The 22,078-nt window shown below is 37.6% G+C and overlaps 1 protein-coding gene across 5 annotated transcripts; it reads left to right on the top strand.

The window, feature by feature from the left end:
* The first annotated feature begins 17,916 nt into the window (after window positions 1–17,916).
* On the top strand, window positions 17,917–21,609 carry LOC109206317 (squamosa promoter-binding-like protein 6). Of its 5 annotated transcripts, none has more exons than XM_019369136.1 (4): window positions 17,917–18,954; window positions 19,531–19,667; window positions 20,163–21,007; window positions 21,386–21,609. In XM_019369136.1, the coding sequence occupies exons 1-3, from the start codon at window positions 18,269–18,271 to the stop codon at window positions 20,960–20,962; spliced, it is 1,623 nt and encodes a 540-aa protein (XP_019224681.1). In that variant the 5' UTR covers window positions 17,917–18,268; the 3' UTR covers window positions 20,963–21,007; window positions 21,386–21,609. The 5 variants fall into 5 exon arrangements, with proteins under 5 accessions (XP_019224681.1, XP_019224680.1, XP_019224677.1 ...); XM_019369135.1 differs by having other exon boundaries at window positions 19,531–19,673; XM_019369132.1 differs by having other exon boundaries at window positions 19,531–19,673; window positions 20,154–21,007.
* The last annotated feature ends 469 nt before the right edge of the window (window positions 21,610–22,078 follow it).

Genomic DNA, 22,078 nt, shown 5'->3' with positions numbered 1-22,078 from the left:
TCATCAAAAAACCTTAATACGTACTCCATTATAAGTTCAAAGATCACTCGTCTATTATTAAAAAACCTAAGGGTTTGTCATACTCTAAGGCCGAGCCAGTGCTCGGTCGATCATTGAAGTTATAATTTTTTCAAAAAACAAAGACGAAGTAGAATTCAAAATAAATCGGAGATGGGGCAGAAAGAGAAAGAATTCCTTATGTTCACAAAGAGTATTTACAATGCCCACAAGGGGCCTTATACAAAATACAAAAAACAAAAGAGCCTAATCTACTTTGGGAGTCACGTCCTCGGGAACCGCATCCTCGGGAGCTACATCTTTGAGAGTCGCATCTTCAGGAATCTCCTCCTCGGGAACTTCATCCTCATCTCCTCCGCTCTCGGAGCCACTGGCGGAATCTTCATCATCAAAAAGTAAAGCGGAAGCCTCGTCCTCCAAAGTTTTTGCCTTTTCAATATCAACTGAGAGGTCGAAGCCACGAGCGTGCACCTCCTCGAGAGTTTCTCTCCTGGATTGTCGCCGGGCGTGGTCGAGAGCACATGATAATTTAACTTCAGCCGCAATGGAGATCTCCTGTGCCCGAATGTTAGCAGCTTCGACGTCAGCACGGTACGAGGACACAAATGCATCTGCCTGAGATTTGGCCTTCGCAAGCTCAGCGGCTGATTTAGCTTCGAGCTCCTCGATCTTGCGGCTCCGGGCCAAACTTTCCCCCTTTGCATTTTGAAGCTGGCATTCGATCAAAATTTAGCTGGTCCCGAAGTGTATCTTTCTCCGAGGCGAGACGATCCATGTGTTGCTTCCACCCCAGGGTCTCGGCCTCTTTCACCTTGAGCTTTTCTCGAAGCTGTCCACCAGTTTGCCCTTCTGTTGGGCCTGCAAAGTTGAAGTGTTAATCGCTAAATCAAGTGAATACATAACAGACCCCCAAAGGCTACATTACCTTTTCATTGAGCTCAGTCTGTTCTTGACGAGCCTTCGCCAATTCAACTTGGAGATCCCTGACCTCCTCCTCTTTTTGTACATAGAGGCGTTTAAAGTTGTCTCTCTCTTCAACTAGCTTCTTGAGCTCAGCTTCGCATCGGGAAAGCTCGGCTCGATACTTGGAAAATGCTTGTCGATGAAGGGCCACGACCTTCACACAAAGAAAATGAGTCAGACTTAGAAAAACGAGAATAAAACTCGAGCATGATTACGAAGGCGAGAACTTACTTGTTTGAGAAGCCTCTGAGCCTCATCAAAGATAAACAAGGCGTCGGGGTCAGGGCCATCTTCGACCCCTACAAGGAACACCCGAAAAATGTCACTCCCTCCATGGTTCGTTCCCACATCAGAAGTCTTCATGGCTTGGGCATCTCGGAATAGCCCTTCGGAGAACATAGGGCCCGACGGTGAGTCATCTACATTAATTATCCTAAGTGATTCACTTGGGATATTATCTTCTCTTTGGAGGGCCTCGGAACTAGGCTCCTCGAGCTCGCCCGCCAAATGTCCTCCAGGACGAGATGCACTTTTGCCACCCGATGGCTCGGGAACTCTTCTCGAGCTCCCCTCCGAGATTTCTTCGGTTTGAGAATGAACCACATCAACCATCACCGGTTAGACAGATTTTGAAGCCTCGGTGCTTCCTCTTTTCCGAGCTACCAACAGGCAGTCGTCATCTTCTCCATCTTCCTCGTCATCCCGAAGGCGCTGGGCCGCTTCTGCAGATAGGGCCGCGGGATCGACCCTAGGCTTTCGAGCCTTAATTTTCTTGGGATTCGGGGAACTTGTAGGCTAAGCCCTTTTTCCTTTTCTTCTCCTTGGTTGGCTTTGGGATTTCCTCTTCACCGGGCGGGGGCGGCTGCATAGCAACAATGTCTCCGAGGTCTGCGTGATGGTAAAGTGAGTATTTCACTAAGAAATATCAATATGTGAAAAAAAAAACTCACCATGGTTTTTAGCTTCCCATTGACCCTTGGCCAAGTCACGCCAACTGTGTTCCGCGTATGAAGAAGTAGAGGCCAATTATCGGACCCAGCCTGCGAGGTCCGGAATCGCACCAGGGAACCAAAGGGCAGCTGCGTCATCAAAAGGGAGTTAAATCAAGGAAGAATAGAGAAAACAGAATATTGATTATCATCGATAAGCTTGTACTTACGTTTCATGTTCCACTCCTCGGGGAATGGCATCCTCTCGGCAGGGATCACATCGGAAAACCTGATTCAGACAAACTGGCTCATCCACCCTCGGTCTTTGTCCTCATCGATGCTAGAAAATAGTAACTTCAAGGATCGACGCTAGAGCTTTATCGAACCACCTCGATAGAGGCGAGGGTTATATAGCCTGATCAAATGGTCAAGTGTAAAAGGCAACCCCCCCTTCGACCTTGCTCGAGAAGAACCTGAGTAATTTGACGATACGCCAGAAAGAAGGGTAGATCTAGCCAAGGGTCACCTGATATTGGTGATAGAAGTCGAGGATGACCGGATCCACAGGACCCATTACCGGATCTGCGTGGCCCAATGTGAAAGGATAAGTATACACACTTAGGTATCCTTTCGCATGAGTAGTGATATCCTCCTCTGGGGAAAGGATCACCACTTCCTTGTTCTCCCAACCACAGTCCTTTTTCACCTGCTCAAGTTCGTCTTTAGTTATCAAGCAGAGGTATCGAGACATGGGTTCACATCGACCTGGGATCAACGCAGTTTTATCGACCTTGAAATCGGAAGATAGCTCGCATGGCCGGGAATGCACTCCTCAATACGAGGTGGCACCACCGTTCTACCACCAGTTGGACGAGATGAGGAGGATTTTTCTTTCTGAGGAACAACTTTAGATGTTTTAGCCATTGATGTTGTTGAGAAATTCGAAAGAAGAGAAGGAGATGATGTTGTAGCAAGAACCAATTCAGGAAAGGGTAAACTCAGAGAAGATGAAGAAGCTAGAGTGGTTTGAGAAAGATTTGAGAAGTAAAGATTGTAAATGTTGTGAAATTGACCTATTTATAGCGGTCGCCTTAACGGTTTGGGGAAGCTAATGGCCGACCATTAGTCGCCTTCAATTAATGTCCTTGGGAACTATGCAGAAGCGACCTTTCAATCACTTCAGTCGCTGACGTCACGAGATTGACATCATGATCAGGGTATCGGAGCATCGAGGATCAAATCGTTTCTTATCATCTTACTTTAAGAAACGCGGGGACTATCTGTATACGGTCAAAATCAGGTATGCCCGATTTTATGGGCTCGAGGGGTCGCCTCAAGCCCGAGTTCAGGATGGATCAAGTTCGAGCCTGATGGATTAAGCTCGAGCCCGACGACAGAATATGAGGCTCGGAGATCGAAGTACGCAATGAGCGCCGAAGCCGAGTGCGACTGACCCCGAGATGATGCTGTTATGTGTTTGTAACAGAAAGAGCAAGATTCCCACCACGTTCCCAAGATCATGGCGGAAATTCCGGAATAGATTTGTACGAGTTAGTACGAATACGTACTAGGCGGTTAGACAACTGTCCTAATAAGATTCCTTACTGTAAATAGAAATGTACCTTATTTAGGGTTCCCCTATTATATAAAGGAGACCCCAATCATTTGTAACGATCATCTCGTTGGTAAAGAACATACTCTCTTACTTTCTTGCTCATATTTCATCAGAATTGTCCTTTAGTTTTATTGTTCTTACTTTATTGTTCTTGACCTACCTCGAGGCCGCCTTAGCTCGAGGTCGAGATTGGTTTGTACACTGGTTTGATTTTACTTCTTTCATTTATATGTTATAATTCTTGGTTATTAATGAGTATTGAACTAAATCACATATTTTTAAAACCACAAACAAGTTTAATTGTTACTCGTATTTTCGAGGTAAACAATGCCATATTCTTGCTAATCAGTATATAGTCATATACAAAATGAAAAATCAAAGTGACCATACTCAACCTTACTGGGTTTCAACAATAAATATTCATCAGCAGCATGGAAAGATGTATACCCTACCAAAGGCAGAAAAAGCTATACATTCAAGTATTAACATATAATAGAGGAGAGAGAGTAAGCTGGAATTGATTCTTTGGGGTGGGGGTGGGGGTGGTGGGTGGGTGCCTGGGTGGGGGTAGCAGGGACTTCAATTTCAAAGCCCTCTTTAAATTTATTAGCTGGCTTTAAAATTTGAACTCCTAAATGAACTACGAGCTTTATTCTAAGAAAAATTTGACCCTATTTAAAGTAGTGGAAATGACACCAGGTAGCCAGTTTTAAGTGTTAACCATGCTCATTAAAATATATCTATAGTTATTAAATATATTTATAGTTTATAATGTATTTGAAGACAATCAATTTCGTTCAAGCTTCAGAACATAGCGTCCTAGAGTTTAAACCTCAAAATTCAAACTATAGAACATCGTGTCCTAGAGTTCAAAAATTGTGTCCAAAACTTCGAATCGTATGTCCTAGTAGTTTAGAAATTCACGACACTTAGTCCTTAATTTAAAATTAGCAAGTCAGAAATCAGGACACTAAGTCCTGAAATTTGGATAAATTGACTAATCTTTAAATACATTGTAAATTGTGAATACATTTTAAATAGTAGGCTTAAAAATGACTATTGCTACACTTCGTCCTTTAAAGTATTTTAACAAAAGTTTGAAAGTATTGCTTAGGATGGAGGTAGAAGTAGGGGTGTTTAAAACCGAACCGAAATCGAAAACCGAACCGAAACCGAAACCGAAGCTTAATGGCTTATTGGTATCGGGTTAACGGTTTAACGGACGGGGAAAGGGTTGAAATTTTTTCATTAACGGCTTATCGGTTTGGGGGCGGATTAATCAATTTTCTTAATGGATAATCCGTTAACCCGTTAAGAATATATATAATCCAATCCATACGCCACCGTGATATCATATCTCTATGTTCCGCAGCCAATCTAAATGCCACCAGTATCATAATCGGCCCAGCTGACCTTAAGTTTCGCTTAACTTACCATCATCAAACACGTGTCAACGCTAATCTGGTGCCTTTTCATTCACAAGCAGATAATACATAATAGTAGCAGGAAGAATAGGCAGCATCACCTCCAAATTAAAAGTGAAATCGGTTATTAACATGGTAATTTTTACCTTCCGATAGAAAATAAATGTTGTCGTTAAAGCGAACCATAAAACGATAGTAATAATCAACAACCTTGGTTCAAGTTTCTCAACATGTAATGAGTTCAAATTCATCATGTGAAAGAGGAAAGAGACTCATTTAGTTGACCATCAGGCTAACTTGGAACTACTAGAAGTGAGCGTATGTCTTCACACAATTCAACTGCTTGTGGAACGTGTAAACCTTGCCACTCAGTATATTTGTTGCGATAGTACACCCTCTGTAATGCACGCAATATAGGTTGAATTAGGCCGATAAACCACCCGATAAGAGCTAAATTGGTACCAATCCGCCCGATATCTTATCGGGTGGCTAGCGGATTAATACATTTAAAAGCCGATAACCGATAAGCCAAACCGTTAAGAGTAAATAACCGCCCAATCCGTCTGATAAACCGCCCTAGGTAGAAGGCATCTTAATTCTTATCATGAGTTAATAATACCCTTATTTATGGGTTTAACTTCTTACACTATAACTAATAGTGTAAACACTTTTACTTACGTAAAAGATAATTATAATTAGCCATTTAAAAATATATGGGACCCATAATCTAGAGAAAAAGACAAATTATCTATTACAACAAGTTCAAACAAATCATTAAACAACGGAGCAGAGAGGCCAGACCGTCAGCAGCGACTGTGGGAGAAAAGAAGCTACACCTTCGATTGAATCTAGCAGCTTTGATCCAAATAATGTATTTATCTTAAGAAATTTATTTAATATGTACAAATTATTATTTTATAATCTAGAAGGGGAGTCTTGGTGTAACTGATAAAGTTATTGTCATGTGACCAAGAGGTCATTGGTTCAAACCGTGAAAACAATTTCTTCCAAAAATGCAAGATTATAAAGCTGCGTATAATAGACTCTTGTGATTTGCCCTTCCTCGAACCTTGCGCAATTAATTGGGACTGGGACATCTGTGGGAAGGCCCCTCCATAGAAGATCTCAAACATTACTGAATTAGCTAGAGGAATCTTGGATTGTCCTTAAAAAAAATTGGGCATGTCCTTAATTAGTTAATGCTACCTTAAAAGCCACACAAAGTTGGGTTGGCAGACAAGCATTTGAAAACAAAAGGTCATCAATTCACAATGCATGATTTTGTTCCAGATGTAAGTATTATTGTTAGAAACGACTTTAATTTATATGCCTCTTTGCAAGGATAAGTTGAAAAGAAACGTTATATTCCTCGTCCACAATAAGTGACCATTTTACCTTTGGCACACCCATTAAGAAAATACAAACTTCTAAGATGTATTCATTAAATTAATCTTAATTACCTTGACACATTAGAACATGTAAATAAGGACAAATTTTGGAAAAATAAAATTAATTTCTTCTTGATTATGTAAATGGACACTTATTTTAGACCAAAATAAAAAGGTATAATGGCTACTTATTGTGGACCGGAGGGAGTATCGAACAGCAACAAATATATATGTTCCAAAATAACTATAAAAACTTATCTAGAAATACTATCGTGTTTTTAATCACGGCTTGAGATATTAATTTTTGGTTTTTTAATTCGATGTTTGGTACCTGTTTTCAAATTCGTTTAATTTGAATTTACGCAGGAAAATCTTGTTTTGAAAAGTAAAGTGCTCCTTACCAACGACGATTCTATTCCCAAAATTCAAATTCAAGGCTTCCGATTAAAAATAAAATGAAGTATTTACTTGAGATATTCAGAAGAAAATTTTGAGATGAAGGGGCTATCTATCTGCCCACTTTTTGTCCTTTGCCGTTTGACTGTTCCAAGGAATGAGTGCTAATAGTTTGGTTTTGATTAGGGATATCAATGAATATTTAAAAACTGACTAAAATAATCGAATCGAATTGTTTTGATCCGACATAATTTCTATATAAATTTATAATCGTATCGATAATTAGAGTATGTTTTAAATTTTATGAAAATAAACCGAAAAATATCGAATTGTATCGAATAAATTTTTATGTGAAAATATATTTATATATTGAGTTTATAATTAATAAAACATTAAATTTTACCTTGAGCTATTATGAGAACGGTTACAAGCTAACAAGTAAGTAAAACTAAAAATCCTAATTTCTAAACTTATTATGCTACTGTTATTGAAATTAAATTATTTCTAGCATATTCACTAGCAAGACACAAAGTATTTTAGTGATTATGAGTAGCAAACTATAATGTACTGAATATGTTTCCTTTCGTATGATTTATATTTATCTTTTTGAATATTTGATCTTCTGTAGACGTTATTCTTTAGTCCTAGCTTGGTTAATATCTTTCCAGTCATGTGATTTATATTTTTCTTGTCTCTGCTTAGTTTCTCTTACACTGATATAAAATAATTGATGGATCTATCTCTGACCACCTTTCATGTGTTGCTAAGTCATACTAAAGTATGTATTTTATTGCATTTTACTTCTATGAGTGACTTTTACATTACATTTAAAATAATACCGAAAATTAATCAAACCGTACCGATACCGAAGGGAAACCGACTTGATTGAGACAGTTTCGAAAAGTATAATTTTAATTATACATAATAGACCAATCGAAAAATCAATATACTACAAATTTTATAAAATAATCGGCTGAACCGAACTATTGACCCCTAGTTTTGATTACACTACAATACAGTATTTGACGGGGAAACTCAAAACACATTCATATAGAGTTAGTGGGAATATCTATTGCCAAATATGCCTTTCCTTCCTTGGGAACATTGCAATATTATTCCATCGTAACCACTCATCAATCAACAACCACCTGGTCGCTAGTGTTTAATCTTGTATTAAGATCATGTAGCTACTTATTGCCCAATAAGAGCAAACATGGTATATATTAAAGTCTGGGTTATTATTACTTTTATCCCGTACCAAAAATAATTTATATCTAATAGTCAAAAAATGTATAAATTTTTATATATATATATATATATATATATATATATATATATATATATATATATATACACACACACACACACACAAAATTTTGGCTATATTTATACAACGGCTATACAACGTCATTTTTCCTTAAAGTCTCGCATTAGCGTGTTAGGACTTTGCCCTGAATTTCTAATCTATTAGGACTCTCTTTCTTGAAGGAATGGAAAAAGACTCCTAAAAGGATTAAATCCCCTTAATATGTCTTATCTTTTTCTTGGAAGACAAGTTTTGCACATTTATAAATTAAGGATCTCTACTTCTCACAAGAGCACAAAAAAAAGTATCCACAATGTAGTCATTGAAGAGTTTTGTTTAGGGGAAGATTTTTCTCTCGATAGTTTTTCTTCTTTTATATTAGTTTTATCATATGTAGATCAATTGATCAAACCATTATAAACTTTATGCTTAGTTTAGTATATTTTTCTTTTATCGTCTGATTTATCGTCCACCAAACTTTGTATTGTTAGTTTTCGCATGCACCATGTTATTTCGATCACAACATAGCGATCACGTAAAATAGAAGGGGAGTATTGTTTTTGCGAATACTTTTAGAAAAACACTTTTTACCACAAAATTATTTAAAGTTAAACCCCACAAGAGATATTTATTTTGCATTTGCTAAACTATATCTTAGGATTACTTTACGAGAATACCCGTATATGTATTGTGTATGTTTGTCGGCGGAGTATTTACCTAATGTGGTCTTTTTTTTATATTTTACATTCGGTGTCCGGTATTTGTATTGGAACCCAATTATATCTGGATTCACGTCAAGTAGGTCCCCATTCAAGAGGGGGGGGGGGGGGGGTATTCATACCAAAGCTTAAACCCGAGACCTCTAATTAAGGAAAGAGCAGTCTCATTCGCTGCACCACATCTTATGGTGGTAGTTAACTATAATTCGTATACATAGTTAAAACACGGCATACCTAATATAATTTCCATATAACAATTCAATATTATTATTCTCCGCATAACAATTTTATATTATTATTCACTGCATCATTATTATTATTATTAACCGCATAAACAGTGGCTGCAATTCCTAACATAACTGAAATCCCTTATGGTGTTAAAAGTCCTTTTCTTGCTAAGAAGAAACAGAACGCAAAATTTGTTTGCTTGACCATTAATTTTTTAATTTAACTATTTGATATTCAAAACTTATTGTCCCGATTTCGTGTCATGTTTAAGATGGAAGCTTTCAATATCTATCAAAAATTTCTTCATTCTTGGGACGCGTATACATAGGCTTTTAAGCACCCAAGAGTGTGGCCTAATGATCAATGAAGTGGGTGAGAATCATGAGGTCTCAATTTTTAAAATTCTAGCGGAAGCAAAAAATACTAGGTGATTTCTTTCCCAGCTATGGTACTTGTTGCTGGTGGGAGGTGGCAGACAACTCGTAAAATTAGTCGAGTTGTGTACAAGCTGACCCGGACGCCACGGTTATGAAAAAAAAACACTACCTTTTGTTAAGGTCATGCGTGACATGTACGTATATATAGGCTTATAGGTTCGGGAGTAGTGGTCCATAACGAACTTCAAATATGTTGCATGACAAACGTTGTAGACTGCACAGAGCGTAGCAAGGTGCAAAGATTGAATAGAATAGGACTAAACAAGCAAGCTAGAGAGTATCGACTACTTATTAAACTCTTGGGGATCCATAAAATACAATAAGAAGGTATTTGTTGGGGGAAAAAGGCGGGGGGGGGGGGGGTATTTAGGGGGCGAAATGGTGTTCACCCGAACCCCCTTCGACAAAAAATTATACCGTGTATATACGGCAAAATAATATTTTTACCTCTATATATTAATTATGTTTTGAATCCCCTTAACACTGCCCAAAGCATAGCTTTGTGGTCGAGGAGGTTCAAGACCTTTTAGAGGTCACTAGTTCAATTCCCACTAGCCATAATCTCTTTTAATTTTTTAACTTTTTCCTTGTTTGAACCCCTTCGCTAAAATCCTGCTTCCGCCACAGGGGAGAGGGGGGGTGACAAGCATTATGTAAAAGAAACTAAAATGGCAGGAAAAAAGTTTTGAAGGTAGAAATGCTCATAGTATCTGCGTTTTGCCCTGAAATGCTTTCTGAAAAACGTTATTTTTGTTTCTGTAGGTGTTAACGTCTTACTATACCTGCTCGAAAAAAAATATGATTGAATAAAAACGAAGAAACGAAAAATGTTTAAGATGAAAAAAGAAAACGATAATGAGACACCAAATCTTTTGTGCCAATTACTAAAATATTAATAATTTAAGTGACATGTTTAAAGGGAGATAAGGAGCAATCTAGACACACACACCTATAATCAAGATTATTCCAATATTATTTTCTAAAAATATATAGAAATTATTAATAGAAAGATCATATGGATGCAAAGAAGTAATAATATGGAAAATGGAAAGCGATTTCTGGATTCATATATGCCTTTTATTCCTCGACTCTATTTCCGGGGATGAGGTATTCCCACTCTATAAGGGATCTTTTGGTTACAAATTAAACACATCATATCAGAATTGTAATGTAAAGATAAAAATAATTAGGAAAATATTTGATTTATTGGATTAAAAATAGGATGTATGTGACATAACATAAAATACGTGTTTGATAAATGGATGATTTAGGAAAACTTTTATTTGCAGTTTTAACCTTGATTTTCTTAAAGGATTTTGGGAGAAGAGATTTGGAGAAAGATACTTTATTGTTGGAAGGATTGAGTGAGCTGAGAGAGACACCTAGTCGAGAGAGATGATAAGGAGCAGTTGTAGAGAGAGAAATAAAATTTGGAGAAAATGAATCACTCTTAGCTGTCATTCACTGTACACATAGTTATATACATCTGTTTAATGACTTAACCATAACTCCTAACCATAATTAATCTTCAACTACTAACTCTAGTTAACTAAACCCGATTCACTACTTACAAAGTACTACTCTACAATTTACAGTGCAAAGTACAAGTAAGATATGCTACTACTACTTTCTACACTCCCCCTCAAGTTGGATGATGAAAGACATTGATCATCCCCAACTTGCATAACATTTCATAGTGTAATTGTTTTCTCAAAGCCTTGGTTAGAATGTCTGCAACCTGGTCCTTGCTTGATCAGTCTTTGATGTAGCCTCTCTCTAATGAAATGTCAATCAATTTCTATATGCTTTGTTCGCTCATGATACATGGGGTTTGAGGCTATCTGTAGAGCTGCTTTACTATCACAATATAATTCCATTGGCAATTCAACCTGTGCTCCTAGTTCTTGTAACAGACCATGCACCCAGACTAGTTCTGTAACAGTGGTAGCCATACTCCTATATTCCCCTTCTGCTGAGCTTCTTGAGACAATGTTCTGTTTTTTTGATTTTCAGGAAATCAAAGAGTTCCCCAACCTGATGCAGTACCCAGTAACTGACTTCCTGGAAAGTATACACAATGCCCAGTCCGCATCGCAAAAAGCTGCCACCTTGCCAGATGGTGTGCTACTCATTAACAGGCCCATTCCAGGTTTATCCTTGATGTATCTTACTGCTCACAATGTTGCTTCATAATGGGACTCCTTTTGGCATGCATAAATTGACTTAAGTGTTGTATAGCAAATGATATGTCTGGTCTTGTAGTGGCCAGGTAAAGCAATCTTCCTATCAGCCTTTGATATACTCCTCTGTCTTCCAATTCCTTGTCCCAGTAATGTCAAATTGTTGGTCAGACTCTTGACTTGTTAGCCTTTGATTTTGTTCCAAGGGTGTTGTGACTGGTTTAGCTCCTCTAGGCCACATTCTGAGATTGATTCCAAAGCATATTTCCTTTGGTTCATGAGTATACCTTTATCAGATCTGGCAAACTCAATTCCAAGGAAAAATCTCAATTATACTAAATCCTTCATTTTGAAGTTGTGATTCAAAATGCCCTTGGCTTCTTCAATCATTGTAACATTGCTACCTGTGATTAGAAAGTCATCTACATATACCAAAATTACAACAATGTCTCCATTGTGTCTTTTAGTGAATAGAGAATAGTCCAGCTTGCTTTGGACATAGCCAGAGTTGGTTAAAGTTGTGGTTAGTTTCAGATTCCACTGTCTGCTTGCTTGTTTGAGCCCATATAGGGATTTGAGTAGCCTACACACCTTAGTCTCCCCCTAGCTACCAAATCCTTGAGGCAATGTCATGTAAACCTCCTCAACTAAGTCATCTTGAAGAAATGCATTATAGACATCCATTTGGAAAAGAGGCCAAGCCTGTTGAGCAGCCAGGGCAATGACACATCTTATTGTGACCATTTTGACCACAGGAGAAAAGGTATCATAGTAATCCAAGCATTCCTGTTGAGTAAAACCCTTGGTCACAAGCCTAACCTTATATCTCTCCACACTACCATCAGTCCTATACTTCACTTTGTAAACCCACTTACATCTAATGGGCTTCTTTCCTGCAGGCAAGTCTACAACCTCCCAAGTGTGATTGTCAGAGAGAGCCTGAATCTCATGTCTCATAGCTTGAACCCAATGTTCATCTTGAATGGCTTGGTTAAAAGAAGCAGGTTCAGTGACAGAAGAGAAGGCTGACAGATAGGCTTTATAAGAAGAAGAGATAGAGGAATAGGATAGGGAAGAAGATATAGGGTATGGTGTGGTTGAGCAATGCACATAATTAGTAAGCCAGATAGGAGGTTTGGATACCCTGGATGACTTTCTAAGAGGAGCAGGAGGAACAAAAAGGGAATAAGGAAAGGAAACCACAGGAGAAGAAGGGAAATCCCTAGCAGAGCATTCTGATGAAAGAGAGTCAGAATTGGTTGAACTAATAGGATAAGAAACAGATGGACTAGTAGGACTAGCAGGAGGAAAAGTATCATTCTGATGAAGGGGTGAAACTTGGAGAGATTGGAGTTCCCCAGGATGAAATCCGAGGTTCCAGAAAGGTGTATTTAGGAAATTTGAAAGGGAAAATGGACGCATTAAAAAAAACATCCCGACTGACAAAAAAGGTGCATGTGGAAATGCCATACAATTTATAGCCTTTCTTTGTGTCTGAGTACCCCATGAAAACAGCAGGAATCACCTTAGAGGAGAACTTATCTGAGAAATTTGGTTTGGTGGCATAGCACAAACAGCCAAAAACCTTAAGGTGAGTAAAGGAAGGTGGAACACCATGAAAGAGTTAATAAGGGGACTTGCTAGAAAGAACTGAGGAGGGAAGTCTGTTAATTAAGAAAGCTGCAGTTAAAATGCAGTCACCCCAAAATTTTAAAGGTGCATGAGCTTGAAAATGAAGAGCTCTGGCCATCTCAAGTAAATGCCTATGTTTGCGTTCAGCCACACCATTTTGTTGTGGCATATAGACACAAGAACTTTGATGAATTATACCAAGAGATGTGAATAGACTGGAACATTGAGAATTGAAAAACTCTAGACCATTATCAGATTGGATGACTTTAATAGAAGCTGAAATTTAAGTTTTAACCAAAGTAAGAAAATCCCTTATCAAAACAACCATATCACTTTTCATTCTGAGCAGATAAATCCAAGTCATCCTAGAGTAATCATCCACAATGGTGAGAAAGAATCTTTGACCATTGTAAGTACTTTTTCTATATGGACCCCAAACATCCATATGTACAAGTTCAAAAGGGGATACATTTTTCTTAGTATTAATGGGGAAAGGGGATCTAGTCTGCCTTGCTAAAGGACAGATAGTACAAGGCAGAGATCCTTTATTAGACAAATGACCCTTCAAAGAAGAATTTTTTTTGTAACACTGCTATTGGTGCATGACCAAGTCGTTAATGCCAAATAGAACATGAATCTGGAGGATTAGACGAGGGACATTGTTGAGGAGTAGGTGTTGTTGAGACTGAAGGCTGAGAGACTTAAAAAGAAGATGCTTTGGCAGGTGATGGCTGCTTGATAGGTTGAAGTAGGTAGAGACCATCCTTCTCCTTACCAATCCCCTTCACCTTGCCATTGCAAAGGTCCTGAAATACACAAAAGTCAGGGTAAAAGGCTGCACAACACTGCAATTCTTTTATTAACTTGGAAATGGATAGGAGATTGTATTTGAAATTAGGAACATAGAGCACATTGTGTAACTGATTATCAAACAATGAAACAGTTCCAATGTGAGTGACTAAGGTGGTTTGACCATTAGGTAAATGGATTTTATTAGAGTTGGGAGGCATGGGAGATGGGTTAAGTAAATCATGCAAGCTTGAGATCATGTGATTCGTGGCTTCAGTGTCAATCACCCATGGAACAGTAGTAGTTACACTAGCAGAAAAAAATATCAGGGAGACAACTAGGTATACTTGCCATGTTGGTTGCATCCTCTTGAGAAGGTGGTTCCTTAGTGATCAAGTTCAATATTTGCCGGTACTGCTAAGGAGTAAAGACTGGGAAAGGCATCGTTGGAGCAGTTCCAGTAGTACATGACACAGGCATGGTATGTGCTGCACACTCTGTCAGATTGGCATTATTTTCCATAGGACCCCTGGTATTCCCAAAGTTGTTCCCAAAAGGATGATTAGGCCCGGAATTCTGTACTTTGTCAAAGGACTTCCTTTTGTTGAACTTGGCATTTTGTGGATACCCGACTAATTTATAGCAATTCTCCCTCTTGTGTCCTTTCTTATTGCAATAGTTACAATAGAGATTAGCATTCTTCTTGAATCTATTGCCCTGTGTGGATGCCAATACTGTGGAGTCATTTAAATCCAGTTGTTGTAATGGTTGAGCACATTGTGAAATCATGTTGGACCGTAGCCGTTGACTCTCGTCTTGCATTACATGTTGTAAGCCTGATTTAGGGATGGACTGGGCACTGTTAACAGGATTTGACTTCGTGATTGTGAGTAGGTCTCTTTTAGACCCATCAGAAATTGCATAAGCCTTTGTTGTTCCATATGTTCTGCATATGCCCTGTCACCACCAGGCAAAGGAACTAAAGAGAGATATTCGTCCCAGACATTATGCAGCCTAGAAAAATACTCAGATACAGAGGAAGTGCCTTGAGTCATAGTATAGATTTGACGATGCAATTGATACACTCGTGTGAGATTCCTTTTATCAAAATGCTCTTTCAAGTCCATCCATACCTTATGCGCATTAGAAGAGTACATGAGGCCATTTGCTAGCTCTTTTGACACAGAATTGGTAATCCATGACAAACAAAAGCATTACATCTATCCCATTCATGTAGCAAATCATCCTTATACATTTCTCGACGATAATTTCCATCTATAAACCCTAACTTGTTTTTAGCTAGCAATGCGACTCTCATTGAATTACTCCAGGCAGTATAGTTTTCAATTCCAGTTAGCCGCTGAGGAATTAAGATGCTACCTGGTGTATCCGATGGATGCAAATACAGTGGATTTTTAGGATGAATGTCAGTGAATTTCTCAATCGAGCCGACGATAACACGCTCTTCAGGTGTTGAAGTGTTCGGCATGATGAATGAACAAGAGAAATTGCAGATTTGACGACGATGAGAAATTAGGGTTTCTGTGACGTCAATTACTTCGAGAAAAACTCATAAATTGCACAATCTTCAACGAAATTCAATTCACTACACACTGCAATTGCTCAGCTCAAAGGACCACCAATCGGTGGCTCTGATACCATGTTGGAAGGATTGAGTGAGCTGAGAGAGACACCTAGTCGAGAGAGACGATAATGAGCAGTTGTAGAGAGAGAAATAAAATTTGGAGAAAATGAATCACTCTTAGCTGTCATTCATTGTACACATAGTTATATACATCTGTCTAATGACTTAACCATAACTCCTAACCATAATTAACCTTCAACTACTAACTCTAGTTAACTAAACCCGATTCACTACTTGCAAAGTACTACTCTACAATTTACAGTGCAAAGTACAAGTAAGATATGCTACTACTACTTTCTACATTTATCATTTGGTCTCGTGATAGAGCTAGTGTATCGGTTGCAGGTACGTCCTGACGCAATAATTTTTGTTTAAACTATGTATTCATGTAAAAAAAATTATTAAGTATATATAAATTATTTATTAGAACTCAATAAACTAAAAAGACTAAAATTTTGAATCCACTACTGTTAAATTATCTCCCATTGAACTATGAAAACGTGTGCCAAGAGAAGTCGAAATGACAGTAATATATTAAGAAGAAAGATACGTTTATTTTTCATTTGTTTTCCTTTCTTTTCTCTGATTGTGTCTGCTTTATTATCTCTATCTTTTGCTTTCACTTTTTCTTTTTCCGTTATCATTTCTTCAATAATTTCACACCCCCACTAACTTAAAAAAGGAAACAAAAAGGTGTGGAAATTGCAGTTTCCCTACTTGCTAAGCGAAGTACCAAAAAGTAATAGGAGTACATAATTATACATATAATATACTACTTCAGTTTTAATTTAAGTAATACTTTCCCCTTTTTAGTCAATCTCAACAAAATATTATCTTTCTACATTTAGTAATAATTAAACTTTCGATTTTCTTTTTTGCCTATACAAATTTCTTTGATTTATTTTTAAATCATAAATTTTAAAAATCTTTCTTTATTTCTTAAAACGGGTTTATTTAAACTTAGTAACTTTGATTCAATATTTATTTATGTGTTAAAATTTTAATAAAAATATGCAAATAACTAACTTCAAACTCAATAAATATAATATAATATAATATAATCTCGAAACAAAACTAATAAAATTTAAATTCTAAATCCATCTCTTCTCGATCTAACCCCATTCTCCCCCACTCCTACCCCAGCCTACTGTTTATGGATAAGTGTGAACCTTTCCGTGGAGGTGGGAACAAAAATCCAATGCCACATCTCTGTTTCGTTGAGGGGTTTCTTCACTTCACCAATCAACTATACATATCCACAAATTTAACTAATAACTACCACTCATCACATAATACTTCCTTCGTTCCAATTTATCTGAATTTGTTTGATTGAACACGAAATTTAAGGAAAAATAAAAACTTTTGGAATTTATGATCCTAAACAATTTAAAAAGAGGCCCAGAGTATTTATGTAGTTATAAAAGCTTCTCATTAAGGGTAGAATTATAAGTTTATACAAAATTGTTTCCAAATTTTGAAAGTGGTCATTCTTTTTGGAACAGACCAAAAAAAAAAAATACGTTCACATAAACTGGAATAGAGGGAGAATATAGTACTACAACTAATTAATTCCCCCACCCCCACAAAGTATAACTCTATTTTTCACATTAACTACTGCTCCCTCGTTCGCAAATTATGTATTGTATTTCTTTTTTGTATGTCTTAAGAAAATATTAAAAGGAAAGGTGTCACGATCCAAAATCTCTCCTTAAGGATCGTGATGTCACCTAATCGTTAAGACCAAGTAAGCGTAACACATGCTGAGTTGTTAATAGATATTACCATTTAATCATTAAACATAAACCAGTAAATGACATATATAGCTAAAAACAATCAATAGTTATACATTTTTCCAAGACCGGTGGTACGGAATCATAAACTCTACTGAATACACTAAATCTCTGAATACACAAATGTCTGGAATGAAAATAAACAGTGGTAATGAAAGACAACTGAAGGTGACTCCGATGCTTTCGACGCACTGACAGGTATATCTTGAAGTTACCGCAACAAATCACAAACAACTAACTAATATCCGGCACGCTCCGAGATACCTGGATCTGCACAAATTTAACTACCACTCATCACATAGTAATATCTAGTACTGCAGCCAATCCCCCCTCCACCCACCCCACAAAGTATACTTCTCTTTTTCACATTAACTAGTACTTATCAGTTTGGCAGCTTTCTATTATATATTTTTAGTAACTGGACCACAGTTTCACTCACCAACTATAGCTATCTTTACCTTCCATTACCTACTCTGCTTCCACTAAGGAGGCACGTATTTAACTTGTCTACTAGTACTTGCTTTTCTTAGTGGCCCGTTGATTGAAATAATTTTATTCTCTTAGTTGCATACATTTCTGCTGTTTTTGAGCTGTCGGACCAGTGTTTTATGACTTATCTTTTTCTGGGGTTTCATCTTTCAAGATTATCCAAAATCTTGTTTTGCAGTTTTTGAGCTTTAAAAAAGAAAAACCTTAGTTTGCTTGGTACATGGGTTTGTGGAGAATTCAACATGGTTCCTGTGTTGAAGAGTGAAGGAGCAAATTGGGTTTCAAAGTTTATGTGAAATTATTCAATTCTTGAAAAAAAAATGGAATCTTGGAGCTATGTCTCTGGAGGGGGTAAGGGTTTTGTGTCTGAGGAATCTGCAGCCCGGTGCATTAAGCTCCCACTATGCGCGGGGTACGGGGAAGGACAGGACTATAAGGAATCTGTTTATGTAGATGATGGAATTTCCCTTGGGAAAAATAGAGTAAATGGTTGGGAATTGAACACACCATGCAGCTGGAGAAACAGTATGGGATGGTCAAGTACTCAAGAAAGAGGTAAAGATCAAGATTTTGCTGAAATGGGGTGTCAAGATTTGATGAGAAAATCTTTGTCCAACAACCAAATTAGAGATGCAATGAGTAATAAGCTTGGTGGTCAAAGAGCTTTTGTTTCTATTAGAGTTCCTCACAGTGCATTTTCTGGTGAAGATGAGTCAAGTTCAGTTGTGGAATCAAATTGTAAAGAATCATCACTTATTGATTTGAAACTTGGGAGTTTTAAGTCTCCTAATATTATACCAAATTTGTCTTCAACTGTTCCAGCTAAGAGAAATAGAGCTGGTGGTTTGAGTTCTCATACCCAATTTTGCCAAGTTCAAGGTTGTGGGAAGGATCTAAGCTCCTGTAAAGACTACCACAAGAGGCATAAAGTATGTGAAGTTCACTCAAAGACTGCTAAGGTTATTGTAAATGGCATTGAGCAGAGGTTTTGTCAGCAATGTAGCAGGTTTTAATTCTCACTTCTCATCACTCTGTCCTTGACTTCTTTTTATAACTGTTTAGAATTGAAGGGTAATTTTGCGTAACTAGTAAAGTTGCTGCCATGTGATCGGAGGTCACGGGTTCGAGCCGTGGAAACAGCCTCTTGCAGGGTAAAGCTGCGTAAAATAGACCCTTATGGTCCGACCCTCCGTGGAAACAACCTCTTGCAGGGTAAAGCTGCGTACAATAGACCCTTGTGATCCGACCCTTCCCAGACCTGTGCATAGTGAGAGATTAGTGCACTGGACTGCCAATCTTAGTGCAATCTGTACTTTTTTCCCAAAAATAGAAGGTACTTGTGTCTTGAATTTGATGAATATTGTACCACCTCTTGTGGTACAGATTTTTGAACCTCTGTGAACAAGTTGATTGATCTTAGCTTCTTTATTTCCAATGTCTTATAAAATTCAAATGCTACCCTTGTTTTTATTTATGCTGTTGCTAGTCAACTGATGTGTTCCCTTTATCAAAAGAAAAGAAAAGAAGCACATATATTTTCTCTCAGAGTTAATGGATATCATTGTTGATTCTGAACTTGTAGATTCCATCTGTTAGCTGAATTTGATGATGGAAAACGCAGCTGCCGCAAACGTCTTGCTGGTCATAACGAGCGGCGGAGGAAGCCTCAAACAGGTCTGCATTCTGGCAGAGCAGGAAGACTCTTTCAATCATATGCTGGTAAAAGTAATTCTTCAATCTATGTATCATAGTCCCTCTCCCTGATATTCTAGTATGTTAGTAGAGTCTTTTTATGAATGTAGATCAATTGACCAAACCCCACTATAATATCCTCTTTTAGTATAATTCTCTTTGTCGTTGTCGCTAAGGTTTGCTTTGTTAGATTCCGCATGACGCCATGTTATTTCGATCCCAACAGTTTCTTATAGAGGAAAAAATGTTGAACTATCTCGACAACGACAAGACATGTTCCTGAAATCATTAGTTATACACATAACAGGTTATTGTCTTGCTGTTTAATAATGGTAAAAAAAGGAGGAAAGAAGCATGTATAATTATGTATAGAGCTTAGGTACTTCCACAGATTCCTCTGCATCTCTTTTCTTTTATGCCTAAAGGATATTGTTACTGAGGTTTGGGCCTCTGCTGTGGAATTTTTTGAGAAGGAAAAATAAAAATTTGTGCTGTTTTGGTAACACTCTTTAGGTTCTGCAGTTACAAGGTTTCAAGGAACTCCTTTTGCGACATCATCTTTCATTTGCCAAGATATACTCGGCAGTGGCCTTCTTCATCAACCAAAACACGAAATGCACGACTGGTATAAGAATGTAAAGGTTGAACATAGCTCTGATTACATCCCTCAACCAACCATGCCTTTTACAAACGGACAGTCACAACCTAGACCCCTTTTCAGTACTTCATATCATACCGACAAACACCCTCCAGCTCTTCATGATGAAGGAATAACAGCTATAACAAGAAGCAAAAATAATGAGAGTAGCAACTCATATCTGAACGATATTGAAGGATCAGATTTTGTTTCCCCTTCTCTGTACCACAGCAACTCAATAGGGAGCGAGGTCTTGAATGTTATGGACTCGGCCTCAACTTTTCAAGGGATATCAAACTCTGGCTGTGCTCTCTCTCTTCTGTCATCTCAATCACAAGACTCGTCAAATTATTCATCTCTAGTTCCTAATGCACACCACCTTATTACACCTAGCAGTAGTGCCGATTACAATGTGACACAGACATCTGAAAAGTTCCCAGGGGTGAACCTGAAGGATTCAACAAGTAATGCGTCCAATATATTCAATTTATCCGGAGCAATTTCTGCAGAGGGTCGCTTGGAACAGATACTAAGAAACAACTGTGGCATCAACAGGAGTATTCATGGATTAGATTATGTGAACACCAAGAATCAACTTTCTTGTGAAGATGGTCCCACTATTGATTTGCTTCAATTGTCGTCACAACTTCATCGAGTGGAGCATCAAAGACATTCCATGAAATGAAACAAAATGGCGACACTTTTTCCGGCTTCTGAATCACTTGAGCAGGTAACTGAATAATGTGCCTACAACAATGAGAGTTCTATTATGTTTCCAAGTGAAGTATGTAAGATTTTCTTTTTTGCTCAGCGATAACATTGAAAACCGATAACTGGATAAATATCAGGTATACCAGTTAATGGCATATGGTAAACCAAAACCTTGTAGGTCTGTGCGCGCACTAACCTCCCCCAGACCCCACTTGTGTGATTATACCGGATATGTTATTGTTGTTGTTGTTATATATTCTATGCGCGCTTTGCAAACTCTCTCCTTGCAAAGTAACATTCATTTGTTATGTTTACGTTCTTACCATAAAAATTATTGATGTTTTCAGATACAAATGTATGGACTGAAGTTGATATAGATGTTTCTTGACTTGTGCAGTAACTGGGGCAACAAGCAATCAGCCTTTCCATCTAAACAGAGGTTGGATTTGTAGGAAGCAAATGTACTAGGAACCTTCATGTTTTATCTATTGTTTTTCTTATCGTTTGATGTTGACTATTGTGCCCTACTTGTGAGATCACACTCGATATGTTGTTGTTGATGTTGACCACTGTTCTAGGCATGCAACACTCCCATTCAATAATAATCTGTCATCTTTTCTACTATGAAGACCAAATATAATCATTTGTTTGTTACTAGTCAGGTTCATTTATATGGGTACTAGTTTTAGTGTACGCCCGTTGCGCGTATCCCTAGTTTGTTCAAAGCTCACTATAAACTAACATCTAAACATTAGTAGAATTAATGAGATAATCTTAATTACTTTCCTCGCCTAATAATTATACAGAGCTTTTCAAATATACTTTTATATAATTGTGATTAACAAAATTATTATAGTCATTCAATCTTTGAGCTTGTCACCTATCTCTTAATCAAACTTTTAAGAATAGATTATATCTCCGTATTCAAATATCTGGCCTTTGAACAAAATCTTATAGCATTTTTTTCTCTCTCTCTCTTTTTTTTTTTGGTAATAAAGATAGACATTATATTTAAACAAACAAACGCGTACAGAGAGTTTCATGCCCCTTTTGCACTACTAGGGGTAAGTTGTTACTACTACTAGCTATA

This window comes from Nicotiana attenuata, unplaced genomic scaffold (genome assembly GCF_001879085.1).
Source record: "Nicotiana attenuata strain UT unplaced genomic scaffold, NIATTr2, whole genome shotgun sequence".
Lineage (NCBI taxonomy): Eukaryota > Viridiplantae > Streptophyta > Magnoliopsida > Solanales > Solanaceae > Nicotiana > Nicotiana attenuata.
Note: the sequence above shows the minus strand (reverse complement) of the source record. Positions and strands in the feature narration are given on the sequence as shown.

Coding starts and splice junctions, on each gene's coding strand:
- LOC109206317 (XM_019369132.1), top strand. CDS start 18,269: ATGGAATCTTGGAGCTATGTCTCTGGAGGGGGTAAGGGTTTTGTGTCT. Junction 18,955..19,530: donor TTTTGTCAGCAATGTAGCAG/GTTTTAATTCTC, acceptor CTGAACTTGTAG/ATTCCATCTGTTAGCTGAAT. Junction 19,674..20,153: donor TCAATCATATGCTGGTAAAA/GTAATTCTTCAA, acceptor AACACTCTTTAG/GTTCTGCAGTTACAAGGTTT.